The sequence below is a fragment of the Lingula anatina genome, chromosome 2, assembly GCF_051362555.1.
Source record: "Lingula anatina isolate TDL-2025a chromosome 2, LinAna3.0, whole genome shotgun sequence".
Taxonomy (NCBI): domain Eukaryota; kingdom Metazoa; phylum Brachiopoda; class Lingulata; order Lingulida; family Lingulidae; genus Lingula; species Lingula anatina.
This window is the reverse complement of record NC_141768.1, coordinates 25,336,296-25,355,872: the sequence shown is the minus strand read 5'-3', so window position 1 is coordinate 25,355,872 and position 19,577 is coordinate 25,336,296. Positions and strand designations below refer to the sequence as shown.

Below are 19,577 nucleotides of genomic sequence, written 5' to 3'. Positions count from 1 at the left end.
GCAAAAAAAGAAAAACAAAACAAAAATATATCTGTAATCAAAACTGCATAGCTTATACTGTGTGAAAATAAACATAATGGACTGTTGACCATGGGAGATTGAATATCATCGGATATTCTAGAATAATTCTTTGTCATAATTGGATCATATACCAGTTTCATTGAAATGCTTTTCCCATGAATGTGAAGAGATCTCTGACTAACACTCCCCTCAAACCCCCCCCCCCCATGGATCATGACCCGCTCTGGACACAAACAATAATCAACTGCTTTATGAAAATGTCAATCTGTAAGCAACATAGCAAATTAAATTTCATCAATTTCCTTGTAAAAAAGATTGAAGAGATAGCTTGTAGAAGTTGCCAAAGTCTGTTTAGTTAATGTTGGTTACCTATCAACAAAAGATAACAGTGTTAAGTTCTTGTAGAAAAAGTGCTGGAATATTTTAACAGAGTTTGAAACAAGGTGAAAGTCTGATATTTTACTAAATATTCTCTCTCACCTCCCTTTTCATAGAACACCTTTCTGCACTTTCAGAGAAGAGGGAGTAAGTGCTCTGACAACTATGCCTATTCCCAATAACTCAATAAACTGCAATGCAAAAACCAAAGCAATACACACACTAAAACTACTGTAGATAAGGAACTGAACTAACTCGGTTCATCAGTTAGAGTCTTGTTTGACAAAGAATCTTAATTCACAAATCTAGCTGAGGATCTTAGCCAAAAACCTATTTTACTTAAGTTTCCTTTTTTTTTGGTCTAAAATAAGGTCACAGACTAAATCATAATTGTCTTGACATTGGTGATTGCTTTCATTGGAGACAAAGCCAAAAAAGGACTACCATTTTGTGCCTTTCAGTTCAGACCAGCTTTTGCTTCATGTTTTTAGTGCAACCAGCCCCTGTAGGGAAGGGGGAATGAAAAACATGGCCCTTTTGGCTGCAAAAGATAAACTCTGAATAAAGCTTGAACCAGGTGCTATACATTTCCCAAGTTGAGCCAAATAAAGGACCAAAAAGCTGTATTTTTTTTTAGCAAAGAACCATCCCTTTAAAATTGCTGGTTACAGGCCTGAGACCCAGGATAGACAGTGATGCCAATAATTGTCAGAAAGATTTGCCAATCAACTCCCTAAAACCTCATCTATGCCAGAGGCACCTTCTGATCTGTTACTTGTAATCACATCATAGCTATTTGCTTGGCTGTGATAAAGTTCAATAAAATCATTGAAGAGGACGAAAGTCAAAAGAGGAGGAGCAAAAGGTTACCATGAGCAAAGTAGAAATAGTAATTCTCATATGTGAAGCAAGAGCAAGATAAACTGCCCTCTATTTAGCATTACAAAAGCAACACACACTCAAAATCTCTCTAAAGGAAATGTGCTCTTTGTATCATCTTCAGTAACCTTCGAAGTAGACACAATTTTCAAATGTTTCTTCAGCAAAATCTGGGTGTTCATAAGACTCACAAGAAATTATCAGCAAGGAAGTTCAAGAAGGATCATCTTCATAAGGTGTCAATGATTTCTTGACAGATAAGTTAAAGGAAACACATCCTTATTATTCTGTCTGTGAATCTCTTTCACTATAAAATAGCTAAACACATTCAGTACGAGTATTTTATCATTCACTGATTAGAATTCCAGAAAATTTTTCACAGTTTTAAGATTATATGATGGGGAGCATGGGGTTACATCTGAAGTCAAGCCTGAAAGATAAAAACTGCTGAAATTAATCAACATTTAAATCAGCAAATTATAAATGTTGAATAATCATAAAAGGTGGTGGATATATAGCACCCATCACAGGAAACATGCCAAAGTTAATATCTACCCCCATCCAAAAATTGCTACAAAAACATACAAATGCTCTCAGTCAACATTTTGTTTAAAGCCAACGGCATCATTCACTATACAAAGCATGTTTTTTTTTTCCTTTCTTTTTACGTAATAAGTAAAAGTAAAAAGTCTATTCTTTTATGTAGTGCTATACTCTCTACCTTAAACTAAAACCGTTTCATACTACTACCTAAATGTGCTAAGACTGAATCCAATACATGATACAAGTAACGACAGGAAACAGTTATTAACTAACATATCCAGTGCTACACATGCATGTTTTTAATATACATCACATAGAATAACAGCTATGGTCAGGGCATTGTATTACTGCAAGTATCTTGTGTAAGATGGACCTCAATCTCCAAGTTTACTTAAACCCTGCTGAAACAAATTGAATCCAACAAGGCAGGATGCAGGGTTTTGGAATGCAGAGCAAAACATGTTACGATTCAATTACTATGTTAGCTTTTTCCTTTGGCTCCTGCTTACTTTACTATGGGACCAAAAGAGCATGAAGAGTATCAGCCCCCCCCCCTTTATTTTTTGTACTGATAGTTTACCATATATTTTCTAGCTTTGTAAATTGATATGTTGTCTCTTCATTATACAGACAGTGGGTAGCGATCAGCAGTGCACTCATTGACCTGTAGCCAGACTGTAGCCTGGACTCCCTTCAATTGTTCCTGACAACCCCATCAGAGCATCTTATCAGATTCTTGGTATGCTGTCTGCCAGAATGAGACAGCTTTATCCATCATTAACTCTAGTTCAGGCGGATTGCTATAGACAAATGTTTGGATGATGACAGCTTTATGATTCTCTTGCCACTGTAGCTCAGCAGCCTTAACTGGGGTTTTACAACTAAACCTGCAGTATTTCAAACAGCAGACTTAACTTTTTTTTTTAACAACACTTGGTATGTCTTGCACAGCAACATTGATTGGAGTCTTTCCAAATAACTTGCTGTAGTATCTTTAACAGCAGTACCAACAGGAGTTTTTATAACTAGAATTAAGTAGTGACAAGAGCTGGTATAGGGCCCCTGGTATGTTGGGCTGCTAGAAGAGTTTCTCTTCATCAATATTATAATAAAACAAATTTCATTATAGTAATGTTCATGGATCTTTCATGATATTGTCTTGTTGCTTACAGAAATTCCTTCAAAGTTTTTTTTTCTATTTACAACACTTGTTGGGGTGGTGATCATCTGTTTTCTTACTGTCCAATAATTTTATTACTATGCAGTATGTGTTACTATGCAATTAGTGCCAACTGAAATTTGGCATGGGTCTTCAAATGAAAAAAAAAGCAAGATTTTACTTTCATCTATTCTTTTCTTGTCAAATTATAAAAGAACAGACCTGTGTCTTATATTGCAATCATACTAAAGATTCAGCAATCAATGAAAAAAAAAAGCTTATAACCAAAATCCCAAAGCATGACCATGGGTTAAATATGTATAAGCTATATAGTTTTTCTTTTAATCATTTTCACAGCATATATTCTGACAAGATAAATAAGATGCAACATTTGTGTTGCAAAAGATCTTGCTGCTCGGAATAACACAGTGTAACCTGGCTGTATACGAGGCATTACCTGATAAATGCACAGATATTATCAAGATAGGAACTTTGATCCCCTAAAAATGTTCACCTTCTACTGAAAGAACATGGAGGAATGGGAAAATCATTACATCAAACATTTCCTTATTTCTTAGCATTTTTCCGATCTGATCCGCATACCTGACATGGGTGCTTAGTGCCTAGCTGAGTGGGAAACTAAATACCTGTAAATCATTTTATTTTGTCTGAATAAGGGATAATTTCTTTTATGAAATCAATTTTGTAAAATAACCGATTTAAATCCAGAGTTGCCAACTTATTCATGAATATTCTAAGCATAATTTAGGACAGACTCCCATTGTTTAAAAAGTGTCATTATAATTACTCGATCTTTTCAATGGGCAAAAATTTTCAAACTTACAGAAACATAATTTTATAATCACAAAAACTGTATCTCTACATAGCATTTGTGGTGCTTTTACTGCATAGAATAGCACTATAGAGTAGCCTACTTTTACATTTTGTTGCTATCACTTAATAGGAATATTCTAATTTTTCAAAATTATGGCTTAAAAATACAGCATCTGTAAAATTCTCCCCCCATTGAAAAGATCGAGCAATTACCATAATCTATTGCTAATAAGACATAAGATCTAAGCATCTTGAGTAATGCAAACTTGGCAATTCCGTAAATCAATAAGAAGTAATAAATTCTTACCATTTCGCCCTTGTCCCCCTTGAATCCCCTTGGACCCTGAAATTTAAACAGGAAACATCCAGTCATACAGTTTGGTATACAGATAGCTAAGATGTATGGAGAAAGTCATCACACAAACTTACACTAAAGTACGATTTCAACTGTTTATATAATTAATCAAATTCACATTTCTAGCACAAAACAGGGCTACATGATTTACAGGTCAACTATGTTTTTTAATATTTGGTCTTTTGAGAAAAAAAGAAGTGCACTTGAGAGGTGGCACTTGTTGCTTGCTGGTTTTTCTGTGTTTGATAAGTGTTACCAGACATGTGTGCAATAGTTACAGAACTTCTAGCTTGATTATTTGGGCTTCAATTGTTTATAAACTACTTCCTCCCCCAGGAAGAAAACTGCTTTTGTTTTACCAAAATACTTCAATCCCTGCAAAATCTCAATTTTTCAGTGACCGTAATGACATCACATACTTCTAAACAAGACAAGGTATAGCGAGTTTTTTTTTCATTTTTCCGTCAGTTTATCACTAAGGCTGTATTCCCAGAGCTTTTAGATCGATCTATCCCCGCGGGGAGTCTCACTAGATTACTGTCAGATAATCCGGCTTAAATGTCCGTCCCGTCTACTACAAGCTGTAAGGGGGTAATTAACTTTCGTGTCCACTCGGCTGACAGCTATTTAACGTGAACCCCCAGGGAGTTAGGTCGATCTAAAGTAGATCGATCTAATCTCTGGAAATGGGGTCTAATAGATGGAGGAATAGATCCACTAATAATAAAGATGACATCGACACAGCCATGTTTTGCACTGATGAAATTAACACATTCCAAGGTAGATAATTATACCAAAAGTATCATAAAATCCATTGAGCACATTCGAAAATTTGATCTGCTTTCACTCCTGGGGCCTCCGAACTGAGAATAAATCCTTTTGATTTGCTATAGATTTTTTAAATTTTGAAATTTGAGACACTGATGACATGAAATATACTGCTAAAAAGACATACAAGATATGAAGTCTGTTAAACAGGGTTGACAACACAAAGTGGTTCAGAAATAAAGATGACAAGGACAAATAAGTGGACAGCTACAATATATACATACATGGTGTTTAAGAATTTGTTTATAGAACATATGGACAGAGATCAAGGGTAGTAAGAATGAAACAAAGTTAACTCTGCAAAGACATTATGGAATGCAATTGTCCATTCCCATTAGCCTCTGTACTTTTTAAGGTTTCATTATCCTGACACTTGAAGGAATTTGAGAACAGATAGGTTCCAGTCTGCATTTCTGTGCCTAAACACTACCAAACTGTAGACTGCTGTTTACCCCGGGTGACACAGAGGCATGCTTTGTCATTATAGGACTTGGTGAGGCCGCACCTCAACTTGCTGACAGTTAATTCCTTCTCATTTTTCTCATCTACCTTAACAAACTTTTCACAATAGCCACAATTTAACAATTTTACTCATGGTTGGTAACATAAAGAAAGGGTGATAAAATTGGTATCTTTATTGTAAAAAAAACTGGATACTTCAAAGCATCAATTATTTTCAAGACTTTTTTTCCAATATCATCTCTTAACAGACCAACAGCTAAGCTGACATGTTACAATCAAAATTACAGGAAGTTTATGGACTGTTAAAGGATATGATGGGCTAAAGTCATTCTGGTTAAAAAGGAACACCATGATTGGGTTGACAGTAATCAACAGGTGGAAAAGGTAAGCATAAAGGCTTCTCTGAAGTCTTGTATTTCAATACATTCCTTTTATCTCCCAGTTCACCTATGAGGTGAACATCATGGAAGAAGCCCGACTTCTGTGCTGATAACAAATTATGCCTATTACCTCAACACTTTTTTATAAGTTGAAGACACGCAGAAACATTTAGATAAATCCCATCAACCTTTGCAACCACGTTTTTTTAAAAATAAAGCTCCTTTTTTTTAAACAAAGAGTGCTCCCCCCCCTTTATGTCTCCTTTGGATATTTTCGTCTTTTTTTTCTCATTATCTTCTTAAACAAAGTTCATACATCAAAAGTTTTTTTTTTTTGATTCTTCCTTTTCTGTTTTTCTTTTTGTTTAATTTCTTACAGTTTTCAAATTTTTATTTGTATTGGATGTTAACTATTGAAAAAAAAAGGGAAAAGTTGCATTATGGGCTATATTTCCACAGATAACATTGGTCTACGTGGATTGACCCAACTCTACGAGGATGCGAGGATTCTCGCAGATTGCAATCATCTTAACAGATTAAAACACTTCTCCCTGGTGTTAAGTAGAATATAACATTGGTCTACGTGGATTGACCCAACTCTACGAGGATGCGAGGATTCTCGCAGATTGCAATCATCTTAACAGATTAAAACACTTCTCCCTGGTGTTAAGTAGAATATCGAGAAGCTAGTGATTATTCAAGTACATTGAAAACAAAAGGTATCTTTCAGTTAAGCTGATTGCAATTACAAGATTTCCTGCAGAGTTGGATGATCGATCTACGTAGACCAATGGCGTCTATGGAAATGGGGTCATAAAATAATTCTCCTTCTTCTTCTTCATATTATTATTATCACCATTATCATTATTCCTTTATAAACAGTACATTTGTTAGATCAGCCAATATAACAGCAATGAAACAAATAATAAACTTATAAATATATAAATAAATAATATAATATAATTTTGACTTACCATTGGGCCTGGCCAGCCTGGAAGACCCACTTGTCCCTAAAATATGAACAGGTAGCAACCACAAAAGAAAAGAATGAGTAACTGATATAAAACGTAAAGACCTTCTCTGTTGTTCACAGAGGAAGCACTGGGAGACCTGTATGTTGGGGGAGTAGGTAAGAAATCAGTTGACATCAAACTAATAGGTTATAATACCTGGGCCCACCATAGCACTTCATCTTAGCCAATGATCTAAAGATTAGTTTAGAAAGATTAGCCTAGAGCTTTGTTACAACAAATTAAGCAAGCAAAAACAAAATTGTTAAATTTCACATTATACTTTTAGTCAAAATCTAATCTTTTTTTTGTCATTGGCAAAAATTAAACATGTTATTATGAGTCCAGTATGAAATTAAAGAAAAGGAAAGAGTGCAAGGAACAGAAGAAGAGAAGAACCTGATGTCTCCCCACAGCTGCTGCGTTGCTAAGGAAGCCAAAGCTGTCATTTGTGGATCGCCAGCAGCCCACACACACTAGCAGTGTTACATACTTCGGTTCACTAATATAAAGTTGCATTTGCATAAGTAATGACATTTCATTATGTTGATCCCAGTGGAATCACCTATGCAAATTATAAATGAGCACAGTTTTTTTAATAAATCAGGATCATTTGCATAAATGTGGCTTCTTCTATGGAAGCTCTTTTGAGGAGGTACAATGCGAATACCAAAACAAGCTATGATTGTCAGTAACTAGATGAAATGGACTACGACTGACCACAAAGACAGTATGATTTTGTGGGGTTGGGCCTGACACATAACTGCAATCACTGTTATTTAAGATAAACATTTCAATTTTTTCATGCCTGTGTCAACAGAACTGTCCCTGTGTCTGGAAAAAATCCAGATACGTAACTTCTGTGACATTTCTAAAGTTAAAAATTAAAGGGGGGGGCCACTTTTCACAAAAAGAAACCCCTTTTTCAAATTGCTGGCTACAGGCTGCTTTCTTTTCACTAATATAACAGATGAATTGATTGAACAGCAATGAAACATAGTTGTGTTCAGAAAAAAGTTTTAAATTAAAACAGATCCACAGTTATAACCCCTGCCCTGACCCCACAACATCAGCAAAAGCACAGCAAATCAGATCAGCAGAGAAGCAACAAAAAAAAAGACATAAAAGTGTGTCAGGTACCGGGAAGCCACTGAGTCCGGTGTCTCCTTTCTTGCCCTGGAAAACACAACAAAGTGCAGCACTCGATTACAATCATGCACACAATGTTACACACTTCAAAAGGGTCTCCAAAGTGACTTTATTTCAAAAGACTGTTATTTCATACTTTGTAAGGTCCTCATACAATTCTGATCTCAAGGTCAAACTCAAAGTAAAGTAATTGTAACTGTCAGGCACATTCTGGTTATAAATGGTTGCTTTTAGGTGTTTTGGTTGAAATTAAGCTCAAGTTTATGTAGTGTTTTGACAGTAATTTGAAAGTTCTTTAGCAACAGAAGGTAAATATTTGTATGTAAGGTACTTGTAGTCTGACAGGGAATTGGAAACAAGTTGTTGGGATTTTCTGTTCTTCCTGTAAAAAACTTCCAGTTGCCAGTGGGGGCTGATGCAAACAAATTAAACATAAAAAAGGATCTGCCCAATGTAAAGATGCTGTCATGAACAAAGTTACTGGGTACAGGGAATGGGAGATAAAACTGAGGGGGAGGGACAGAAATAAGGTTAGGGTTTGAGGATCCATGCACAGGCCTTATATGAAAAGAGATTTCATCTTTGAACAAAATATCATGAAAGCAACAGATAGTCTTTTAACCTACAGCAATGAGAAAAAGTAACTTTATGATTTCAAAAATGATAATAATAACAATACTATAAAAACAATACTGAGTAAAGATGACAAAAGAACTTGGAGCATATTACTGGGTTCATCTGTAAGAAAATAAATTTGTTCACCTTCAAAGCATTTTACAAGGGACTTTCACTGACCTATTACTTTTACAGGTCTCAAAGATTTTATATAAATAAAAAAATACATTTTTTATTTATTTATTTATTTATTTATTAAGTTTGGCATGAAATCAACATACCTCTGGACCTTTCTCTCCTTTCTGACCTGGATAGCCTATCCTGCCCTTTTCTCCTTTTTCTCCTGAAAGATAATTCAATTAAAAGTTTTGAACATAGGAATTTTAAGCTGTAAAGCTGTGATGTTAATTAACACATTCTTTTCTGTGATCTTCTCCAAATCAATACATATCAATCACTTTTGCTGAAATAAAAGATCTTATTTATATGTACTAAGGCAACTGAAATTTCCACAAAATTAAATCTGCTTTTGCACTAAATGTTTCATGGTATTGTGTTAAAAAGCATTACTGTAAGGACTTTAAACCTAAATCAAAGATCAAGTTGAAAGGCATATCATACTGCAAACTATTCTGAAACTACTTTATTTCCAACATCTCATTACTTTATTAAACATGTGGTAAGACAATTTCTTCTAATGTTGGGGAATGCTGAACATCCTTCAACTTCAAGTCTCCTGCCAACTTCCAATGGAAATTATATCAAATACACCCCCTATGAGGGATATACATATATTATATGATAAGTTAACCACTGTATCAGTGTTTTAAAATCAATTACGTTAATGCAAATAACAATTGCAATGTCTATGCTTGTTATGCTCTATAGAATTATGGCGGGAACCCATTTGGGGCCATAATTTCATTAGTTCAGTAAAGCACAATAACTGAGATTCTGGATAAAGATCTACACAAATGGAACTTGATGAAGTTGGTAATTTGACCTGACTACTATATTTCTCCCATGGCCACTCTTCTAAACCATTGGAAATAAAAACTAAGACTTTTTATGTGTGATTTTTGGCCCTGCTGCAACCTTTTCCACACTTCCAGTCAAATTAGTCTCTTCATTACTCTTATCCTGGCTATAAAAAGTTTGCAGCAATAAAAAAGTACAGGCACAAAGATCAACAAATATGGTGTTTTAAAAATACATATTTCTGGGTAAAACTTATGAATAAGAAACATAATGACCTTATATTAAATTAATATTTTTATTTTAAAAAAAAGTTAAAAACTGAGAGGATATCCCGTTTTAAACTCTCCCCATTTCCCTGGTATAATCAGCATAAACCATCCTCTTACATTCCTTCTGAAGTTGCTTCAATGGTTAGAAAAACACTTGAAAGACTAACAAAACATGTTTATCCATGGGAGATCTTTTGTATTTCCTAATGATGGTCAGTTTTCCTTACCACAAAGGGGCTGAGAGGGCAAGTGTTGCCAGTAAAAAAAATTATCTAAATTGGGGTTTACACAAGTAACTTATTGAATTTCAAATGACCAGGTCCTGTGAAATTTAATTTCAGCAACGTAATAAACATAGTAAGCAAAAAAAATTACTACATGGCTCATGGGGTAATGTAGTCAACTTTCCCTTTTATTTCCTAATTCAAGTTTTTGCTTTCAGTTAGTTTTTATTTTAGGTATATATATATATATATATATATATATATATATATACCAAAGAATTGTTTATTTTTGAAACAACACTGTTATTTCTACATTTATATGTTTTTTCTTGGTTTGTTTTCCATAAAACTTCAGTTTGATTTGAAATTCCTCTTTTGACAGCTTTCTCACCTGGTGAACAGAGCAAGAACATTTGATAATTTGCTATAGCAACAGACACAATGTTCTTAGAGTGTACACAGAAGCATGGGTACATATTTCTTTGCCATAGATCACTTCAAATCAATCATAATTGTCAAAGAAACCACATCATAAGAATGCAAGGTAGGCCGTTTTATTCAAGATGACAGCAGTAACAAGACAGGATGGTTCTGAAGAATATGTTCTGTTGCTGACTAAGCACAACTTCATCAGCTGGTTTTAACTATATATATATATATATATGGACCATTCAACTGAATGTTATACACTCTCAAAAGGGACTCCAAAGTGAATTATTTCAGAATTAACTTTATATTTCATACTTTATTAGGTCATTCTGTGGCATCGCTTTTCCATGATAAAACTCTTTTTTCTTTTCAGACTTACAAATATAATAGTATACAATTCTATTTTCTTGGTCAAAATCTTAAAGTTTCATGGAAGGAAAAAATACCGTGAAATGACCCTTATACACTTATGTGCCTAAGCTACAGTCACGTACACAGATATGGTTGCAAGAACAGGATCACGTACGTTAGAACACCCTATAAGTAACTTCCCACTTTCCTAGCATAGTACAGTATCCACTGAATAATACATAACACCAAGAATGTGTTACTTCATTTAATGGTCCATTTATCCCTGGTTCCAGCTGATTCTACCTGGTCATAATTAAATCTCGCTCTACTTAATCTCTTCAATTAATAGATTCTCAGGTAAACCCCCATCGCTTCAGGGTGGCAAGTTTTCTTACTGATCCATTTCCATAATAAACATGGATCTGGCCAGCTCCGGATAATGCTTACTGTATCATGTGAATAAATCAAGAAGTACATCTTGACCTGGGGAAAAATTCTAAGAATTTTCAGGCGGATTTCAGTAATCATTAAAATCAAATTACTAAAGAAATAAAAAGGACTCAAATTCCAAGAAAAGGTGGTTCCGGGAATCCCAAAAAACAAAATACATCCCTATAATCCATAACAAATAAAATATAATACTAAACCATGTTGATGGGGTTACTACCACTGACAACATCCATAAACCCCAAAATCAACTACAAACATTATGCTGGATACAGTCATAGTGAACCTTCTTGGTATGCATCAAAGTAATGTTTCCTTTCCTTGTAAGGTATACAGTGCAATTCTCAATAAAAAAATCCCTTCTTTTTATTATGCCTTTCCACATTTTGTAAATCACAGGTATTTTATTGCAAGAGCCTTTGAGTTAGGCATTTAATCTGGTAATTAAAGGAAATTAAAGTGACCTTTCTAATGTGGCAGGCCAATTTGCCTCTATCAAATCAGAGATAGAATAGAATAGGGATGGAATTGAACACTGATCAGATACTTCTTTTATGATATATACTGTACGTGAAAAAACCATATACACAAACAACTGCAATAGTAGATATTTTCAGCTAGTATGCCTTCCAGGATGGAAAAGAATGAATTCAATGTCCAAAATTAATGTTTTTTTTTTCTTATTTTTTCAAATTTCTTCCTATTTCTGCACCTGGATGAGAATGAAGAAATTATTTTTCTGAAAATCTCATCATTTTTACATTGAGGATGGGGTCAGGCTGTTGACAACCTTAGTTTTCCCATGCCAAGTCAATCTTCTTGACTTTTTCTACGCAAATGCACATATACTGTAGAGACCAATTTGGGCTCTTTATCCCCCATGTGGGAGCGCTGAACCCTACCGATCCCACAAGAATATACTAAAGATGCTCATCACCATAGTCCAATGCACTGCCCTGAAAAGGAAGGGTAGGGGTGCTTTCTTCTGCCTTAGTGGCAGTTGCGGAGTCTTTCATAATCAGACACATGGTACAAAAAGACTATGAAATCATCAAACTGGTCACTCCCAACTAAATTCTCTCAGCTTGAGGACCCAATTTACCCAATTCATTTGTCTGCTCTTCACCCTGCTATCAGATATGTTCGCAAGTTTCACGGCTGAGATATCTTGGACTCAGTCAACTTCATTAAGGGAAGATTAAGAGGGCCCTGCTGGTGTGAATCCTCTTCATACCTCAAAACCACAAAGCTAATACAAATGGAAAAGTTAATAAAAGGAATGCGCAAATTCATCTGTGAATGTGGATGAAATGAATTTAATTAGATCCAGCATTACTTCATGTGGGGTTACTAAAAAAAGGGTTTCATGATATTAGAAAAAGACTTTCTGAAACATATTTTCCAGCATTTATGGTATATACTAGTAGGTAAAACTTCACCAAATGGAGCAGATCCATAGCTATAAATCCTGCTTCCTGATGTAACAAAGGTGTTTTCCCATCTTGTTAACAGAGATCTGAATCCTTTCACACCTGTTCTCCAACTGTTCACCTAGCCCTGTTCAACTGCTAAGTACAGAGTGCACCCACCTGAAAGTAAACCGGGCTCCAAGGGCCTGCAGCTTTCACACCTTTTCACCAAATATAAACAGTGCACTTTTCTGGGAAAAAACCTCCAACATCTCACTCGGTAATCAATATTAACGAACAGATCAGATTATTAATTGGTGTGTGAACAATGGCTACAAGGGGGTTACTAAAATACCATTCTACAGAACCAATATTCCTACATAAATTTACTACAGTGAGGCATCACATCTGTTACTCTAAAAAATTGCTAAATTGATGTGGCAACTTATTAAGATTCTCTCTACTACACTTTAATGACTGTGAGGTTTGGACAGTAACAAATTATCCAAAAATATGGCTGTTTTTTTCTGGCCACCATGTCTGCAAGCAGTTCAATTATTCATTTCACCGAGAAGTGTGTGTATTCTGAAGGTGAATTTTATGGTGAAATAAAGCAAGCCAGAACATCTATCTTTAATTGCAATTTATGCTTGGAGCACACTCAGCCTAGAGTATTTACAAGTTAAGCCCAGATCTTTCCCTGGAATTGCCATTTCCTTGATTTACGTGCACCATCTACTGTGGATCCCACACTACAGAGACTAACAGAAAATGTTGTTTTTTTTTCAGTCTCCTGACGGATATACATAGAAATCACATGAAGCCTTCAACTCCCATTTGGAAGATTCAATTAGAAGGTGAAGATAAGATGTGTCCTATCCCTAACTCACCCACCAAGAAAGATTATCAAAACCACTATTTAAAACTAACTTTATACCACAAAGTAGCTATACTTCAACACTTATCATATTCACTGTGACCACAATGGACTGAGAAATGATTCCATTTACAGACCACAATTTTTTCCCATCACTTTGTAAAGTGCTTTTACTTTTTGATAGTTTTCTAAAATTCAAAGTTTCTTGAAGTTGCTCAATTTACTAATACATTTTAAATTTACCATGACACAATAAAGTTTAATAAATAGATGATATAAATATCCCAAATTAGTCACAAGCAGTATTCAAGTATTCCTTTTTTGTCAAAACTATTTAAAAGCTCTTAAGTGCTAAACAAAAACTTAATTGATCAGAAAAGTTGCTGGTCTGAAAAGGACCATGTTTCTGCTTGCTTTTACAGCAAATGTCACATACATGATAAATCTATAGCTTACATGGGCTGTATTCTGAGGAATTTTAAGTGTAAAAGATGTCAAAATATGATATCCTATTTATTCTAACAAATCCCATGAGTTTCTAAATGCTCTCTTCCTTTTACTCTCTGCTGATGCAAACCACCATGACTGAAGAAATGTGAAAAAAATATTTATGTATCTTTGCATTTCTAATTGTGATGCTGGAGATCATGAGAAAAATGTATTAACTTAGAGATACACCATCTGGTTGGAGTCAATGGACTGTGCGTTTTTTGAACAGCCCTGATACTATCACACCATTCAATCCCACATGTCTGGACAATAAGGTTGCTTTAAGAACTGCCGTTCTTGAGAAACACAGCAGAGCAGAGCTGTGTGTTCAGCTGTAGATCACATGGAATAGTGGAATAAGAACCACAGGTCAGAATTAGGCTTAGGCAAAGATACTGGATTAGAATTAACCAGAGTACACAGACGGGCTCACTGGGACTGCCGCTTTCTCTGTTGGCACTCTGTACATCTGAGTTTATTCTTTCGCCAGCACAACAAGTGTGGATTAAGTTCACTTAACGTAAACCACAACATTAACACACAACACCACCTCTTAATAAATAAGAAAAGAAAAAACCAGCAGACGCCGCCTTCTATCTTCCAGTGCAGTATTTTCTAACCTGATGTAAGAGTTATGTTCTGTAAACTGACCCTCCATTTCTGAACCTTTACCATGAAGCTTACACCCATTATCATCCAACCCACAGATAATACTGTCACATAAACCTGTTGATCAGCCATTTACAAAGGGCAAGAAGCTTTCCTAGCGATTTCAAACCAGTGCCTAGATAAGGACGGTTTTATTTTTATGACTGCCATTTTCCAGAAAGGCTGTTCCCATCCATGTGTTTCTGGCTGTTAACACTTTATCATTACATGTTGGGGTAACCAAAGCCCACACAGAATAATACCACCAGTATAGCTTACAATAAGCTCACAAAAACAATTTGTGGAATTAAACCTAAAATATATTCTCCAAGAGTAGAATGAGGAAATTTGTCTAAAAGCATTGTGGGTACTATGGGGTTTTCAAAACCTGTAGAAAAAAATGTTTTTTTTATGTAAAAAAAATTGTATCAAATTTGCAGGAATGAATATATGCTACAGAAAAGGTTACAAAACTGACACTTTGAAGCAACTGCTCTGCTTTTCTCATATTTTTTTATTTTGAAAATAGATCTGAGCACCTCAAAATAGAAAGCATACAAAGTTTTAAATCAAAATCAATAAGCTCATAGTATTTCCCCTAGGGAATGAATGAGATAAAGCGAATACCACATGGTGGAAAAAGACCATATTGAAACCACAAAGGCTAAGATTAGAGGTCATTCATTCAATGTTTCTAGGGGGTAACATCCTATCCTTCCTACACTGATCTGAGAAGTGTAAAACCATCCCATCTATCATGTTTACTTTACCAAATGCTTTTAATTTCCTTGTAGAGAAGGATGCTGGTTTTGGGATTATGAACACTTCCTTTAATCCCTTCTAGCTATGATAGTGGGGTTAACCAGACAGATAGTATCAGGATTATTGATGCTATCATCTATCACTTAGCTTCTTCCACAGAAAATCTTCTTATATCCTAATACCCATGTGTCTTTTTTTTTCGAGTAAATCAGTACATTTAAGTAGTGTCAAAAAGCAAATTACCTTGGTGAATGAAGACTGCTTTCCATAATAAAACACTCACGCAGCACCAAGGGGGGGAAAAAACTTCAATACTGCAGCTATTGGATAGCTAAGCATAAGCGTATGGACTGGTAATGAAATAATGTAATTTACCTTCCCCCTACTTGATTAGTGTGTGGTTCTGACAGAAGCTTGCTTGGGAAGAATAATTGATGCTCAGTGAAGAGGGGATAGATACAAGGTAGCTTGCTGGTACTCTAATGTTAAATAAATAACAAAAAGGTTGTCTTTCAAAAACACTGGTAATGTTTTCCAGTTTTGCTCATTTACAGCACAAGGCATTATCTACTTAAAAAGATAAGCTCAGAATTTAGGCTGTGGTCTGCATGTGCAGTTCCTTGTCTGATTTTAATTCAGAATATAACAAAACTAACATGGCTGATCTTTAGAGATTTGGAGCTCAGAATGTTTTTCAAGGGATATTTTTTATCTAAGAACTGAATCTCTAAGTTAGAGTAAACATATAAACAGGTGTGTAAATAAATCTGAAGACGGACTGAAGACCATCATCTTAACTCATTTTAATGTCAAGTTACAGTCCAGCAGTTGTTCCAAAATATTTTAATCACACATCTTAACTTCGTGTGACCTTATTTAGAAATGTTTCATGTTAACCACATGTCATCAAATTCTAACACACTGTTAACTGCACCATGTCTGGGGTAGTGGTAGCAATAGTTTTCGCTTAGCCAAATCGCCACTTTTTTTTGTCAATTTGTAATCAAAATGGTTATCATTTGACTAAAACAAGTCAAATTAAGCCCTTTTTATTTAGCCAATTAAAGTAAGTTTTAGCATTTGGCTAAATTGGCGAGTGTTAGCGCTACCACAGCATGTATAAATTTACTTTTCAATAACTTCAAAGTGCATCAAATTATAGAATCGCACAAAGACAGTTAATATTTGTTTCATAATTCTCCCTCCGCCACCACCCCCATCCTGTGCAGTCAGCTCTCCCAATGAAGGGGAAAATCAGCCGCTATATTGAGCATTTTTTCAAAAGCAAAAGAAATAGTGATGGTGAGATACACTAGCAGCTTAATCAACTCCGCTATGCACGAATTCCTAAAAATGTACAAGCTTCTTTCAAATGTCACTCTACCACCTATCAGGTTAGGCCCACTTTAATATCATTATTCCCTTAACACAGAAAAGGGGATATTATATGCTGTGACAACAGTATGACAAAATGTTGCCTTTTAACTTCAAAATACAAAGCACTACACAAAAATACAGTGACATTGAATAACATGCAAAATTTACATCAGAAGGTTTATATCAGAATGTTTATAAAGTTTTATACTGTTTTGTCATTTTTTTTACATAACCTAAACTTACTTTTATGATCCTTTCGTTTAACATGTCATAAAATGTAAATACATGATATTATATCACATACATGAAAGATGATTATACTTTAAAAAACAGAATTTATGCACGACTTAGTTAATTCAAAGAGATGGATGAGTGATCAGGTGTCCTGTCAAATACATTTTATCTTTTAATCATCCACTTATCTTTTTGTCAAGTGGTAACTATTGAAAACTACAGATAGTCTATTAGTTTAAATTACATGCAAAGCATATAAAAAAGAATTCAACTTACTTAAATCTACATTAAGGGAGTATAGAATGTGCACTAAACGTGAGGACTTACCTGGCGGGCATAAGCATTGCCCCTCACCTGAGGCTCTTACTTTTCGAGATTTAGCCAAATGAATCATCATATGCTGCAATGGAAAGACAATATAATTGAACAGAATTCAATGTATATTCTTGATGAGATCTCAGGATTTTTTTATTAATCATATCTTGCCTTGTAACATCAATCCTTTCACATTAATTTAATGTTTACATTTCTATAATAAATGTGCTGAAATATTCAATAGGATCCAAATATTTATCTAATGTTGACACCATGTGTATTTCAAAGCACAACTCCATGCCACTCTGCTTTCACTTGCATTTCAATCATCCCGTGTTACATTTCAAACTTCTCTGTGCATCACTGCAATCACATCAGAGTTCAAAATAAACACGGTGGTATATTTCATCCATTCTCTTACCCGGCTAACTTCTCTCTGTAAATTCTCATCAAGATACTTTTGCAGATCCACTTTTTCATTCTTGGAACACTGTGTTTCCAGTCTGTCTACCCTGTCTTGCAGTCTGTATACCATGGTCATACTCCACGCTAATCCGCACAACATTACTGTCCATGCCGTGAAAGTAATCAACGACTGAAACGTACAAATCCATGACCGGTGTCTTTCACTTTCACCTTGATGGGAATATGTATGGTCCGACCGGCAACTTTTTTCTGTTGTAGTTTTCATGTCTGAGATGAAAGTTTACACTTCTCCTGGTACTTGTTGGTGAGCATTCACATGGCAGTCGCTTGCCTGGGTCTTCTCACGTTGTTGCTTCGAGTACCAAATGCGCGGTTGTGTCTAAAATGTGGCTCTGTGGGATGCCGAATCCCTATTTGATTGGAGAGTCGCAAGCGCCCTCTGCCGCATGAGAAAGGTGATACTTTTCATTCCAGTACAGTGTTTTGGAGCTTAATGTCCTGTTATCTCAGTGAAACAAGTACAAATGTAAAGATAATTATCGCAGGGGATGATTTTGTATTGTGTGGGCGACAGGTGCTCGCTCAAGCGTTTCAAAGAAATTAGCATGTTTTAGAAATAGTGTACACTTTTAACGGCCATTTCTTGTTTAGCACAATATTTAATAGGTGGACTTCTACCAGTTAAATCCACTATATTTAATGTTACAATAAGTTCACCATCCATGTTCACAAGTTAAAAGAAACACGATTGCTTTTAGTTTTCCCATGCAAGAGAGTGAGCATGCAAAAGAGTGAGAGAAAGATTATATATTTTTATTTAAAAATATTCATTTTTAATTTATTTTTTAATTAGTCAACACAGTTTTGTATCAAAACCAAACCAATAATAACTGGAGAAAAAATTAAAGTTATGATGATGGGAGAACGATATCCTTGGGATGATTGTGCTCGGATCTCCAGGAGTGTGTTTGGTGAGATCCTCTTGGTGAGATTCAGGCTAGCAGCACATCCACGTTTTATGGATAAAAAATAGTATTGCAGCACCTAGCACTTTCGTGCATTAGTACACTTATTACCATTTTCTGTTATGTTCTTTATATGAGAAACTGTAAATAGGAGTGTTAATGCAGTAAACTTTGTGCTATGCACCTTGCCGAGTTTTGAATTTAACTTTTCTGTAGCCTCATCAAGCACATAAAATTTTTAATTATATAATTTCTATTTCCTTATTTTTTGCCCTCTTTATTTTCATAAGTTTTATTGTCATTATTACTTTAACTGCTTACATCTTCAAATCTGGCAGTTTTTTCTGGATATCAAAAGAACCATGCAAGAACCGAGAACTACCTGCAAATGATTATTCTAGCTATGAATCATATTACATATATCTACCCTAGGTGTCCTGTGCTTGCCAAGCATCTAACATGCTGGGATCTCTCTTTTAATTTTATTGATATCCTTTCTCCACTTGTGACATGTAATTGGGTTAAATGACCTTGCATGTCATTTTTGGCACCAAAGTAAAGATACTGTATTACACAATATAGAACATTTTTTAATAATCCTGGAAATTAGTTAATTGTTAAAATTTATAAGATCAGTTCTCAAGGTGAAATTTAAACATAGTCAATGTTAATTTTATCATAATGTAAGTATGGGTGGTAAAGAATGATTGCTTGAATATAGGATAGGTGGGTCTTACCACAGTAGCTTAAATGGACCAGTTTTA

The 19,577-nt window shown here is 35.0% G+C and overlaps 1 protein-coding gene across 33 annotated transcripts in view; it reads right to left on the bottom strand.

Moving 5' to 3' along the window:
- The window catches only part of LOC106177031 (uncharacterized), a 64,995-nt gene extending 46,660 nt beyond the window's left edge, over positions 1-18,335 (bottom strand). For 10 of the 33 annotated variants that reach the window (XM_087006215.1, XM_087006207.1, XM_087006221.1 and 7 more), the window contains exons 1-6: positions 17,844-18,331; positions 17,435-17,507; positions 8,895-8,956; positions 7,990-8,025; positions 6,814-6,849; positions 4,122-4,157 (exon numbers count right to left, since the gene is read on the bottom strand). In XM_087006215.1, the coding sequence (XP_086862341.1) occupies positions 4,122-4,157; positions 6,814-6,849; positions 7,990-8,025; positions 8,895-8,956; positions 17,435-17,507; positions 17,844-18,113 (513 nt within the window). In that variant the 5' untranslated portion in view covers positions 18,114-18,331. Of the gene's footprint in view, positions 1-4,121; positions 4,158-6,813; positions 6,850-7,989; positions 8,026-8,894; positions 8,957-17,434; positions 17,508-17,843 lie in introns of all 33 variants that reach the window. The other 23 variants (XM_087006205.1, XM_087006219.1, XM_087006216.1 and 20 more) reach the window with 8 other exon arrangements.
- Between the last annotated feature and the right edge of the window lie 1,242 nt (positions 18,336-19,577).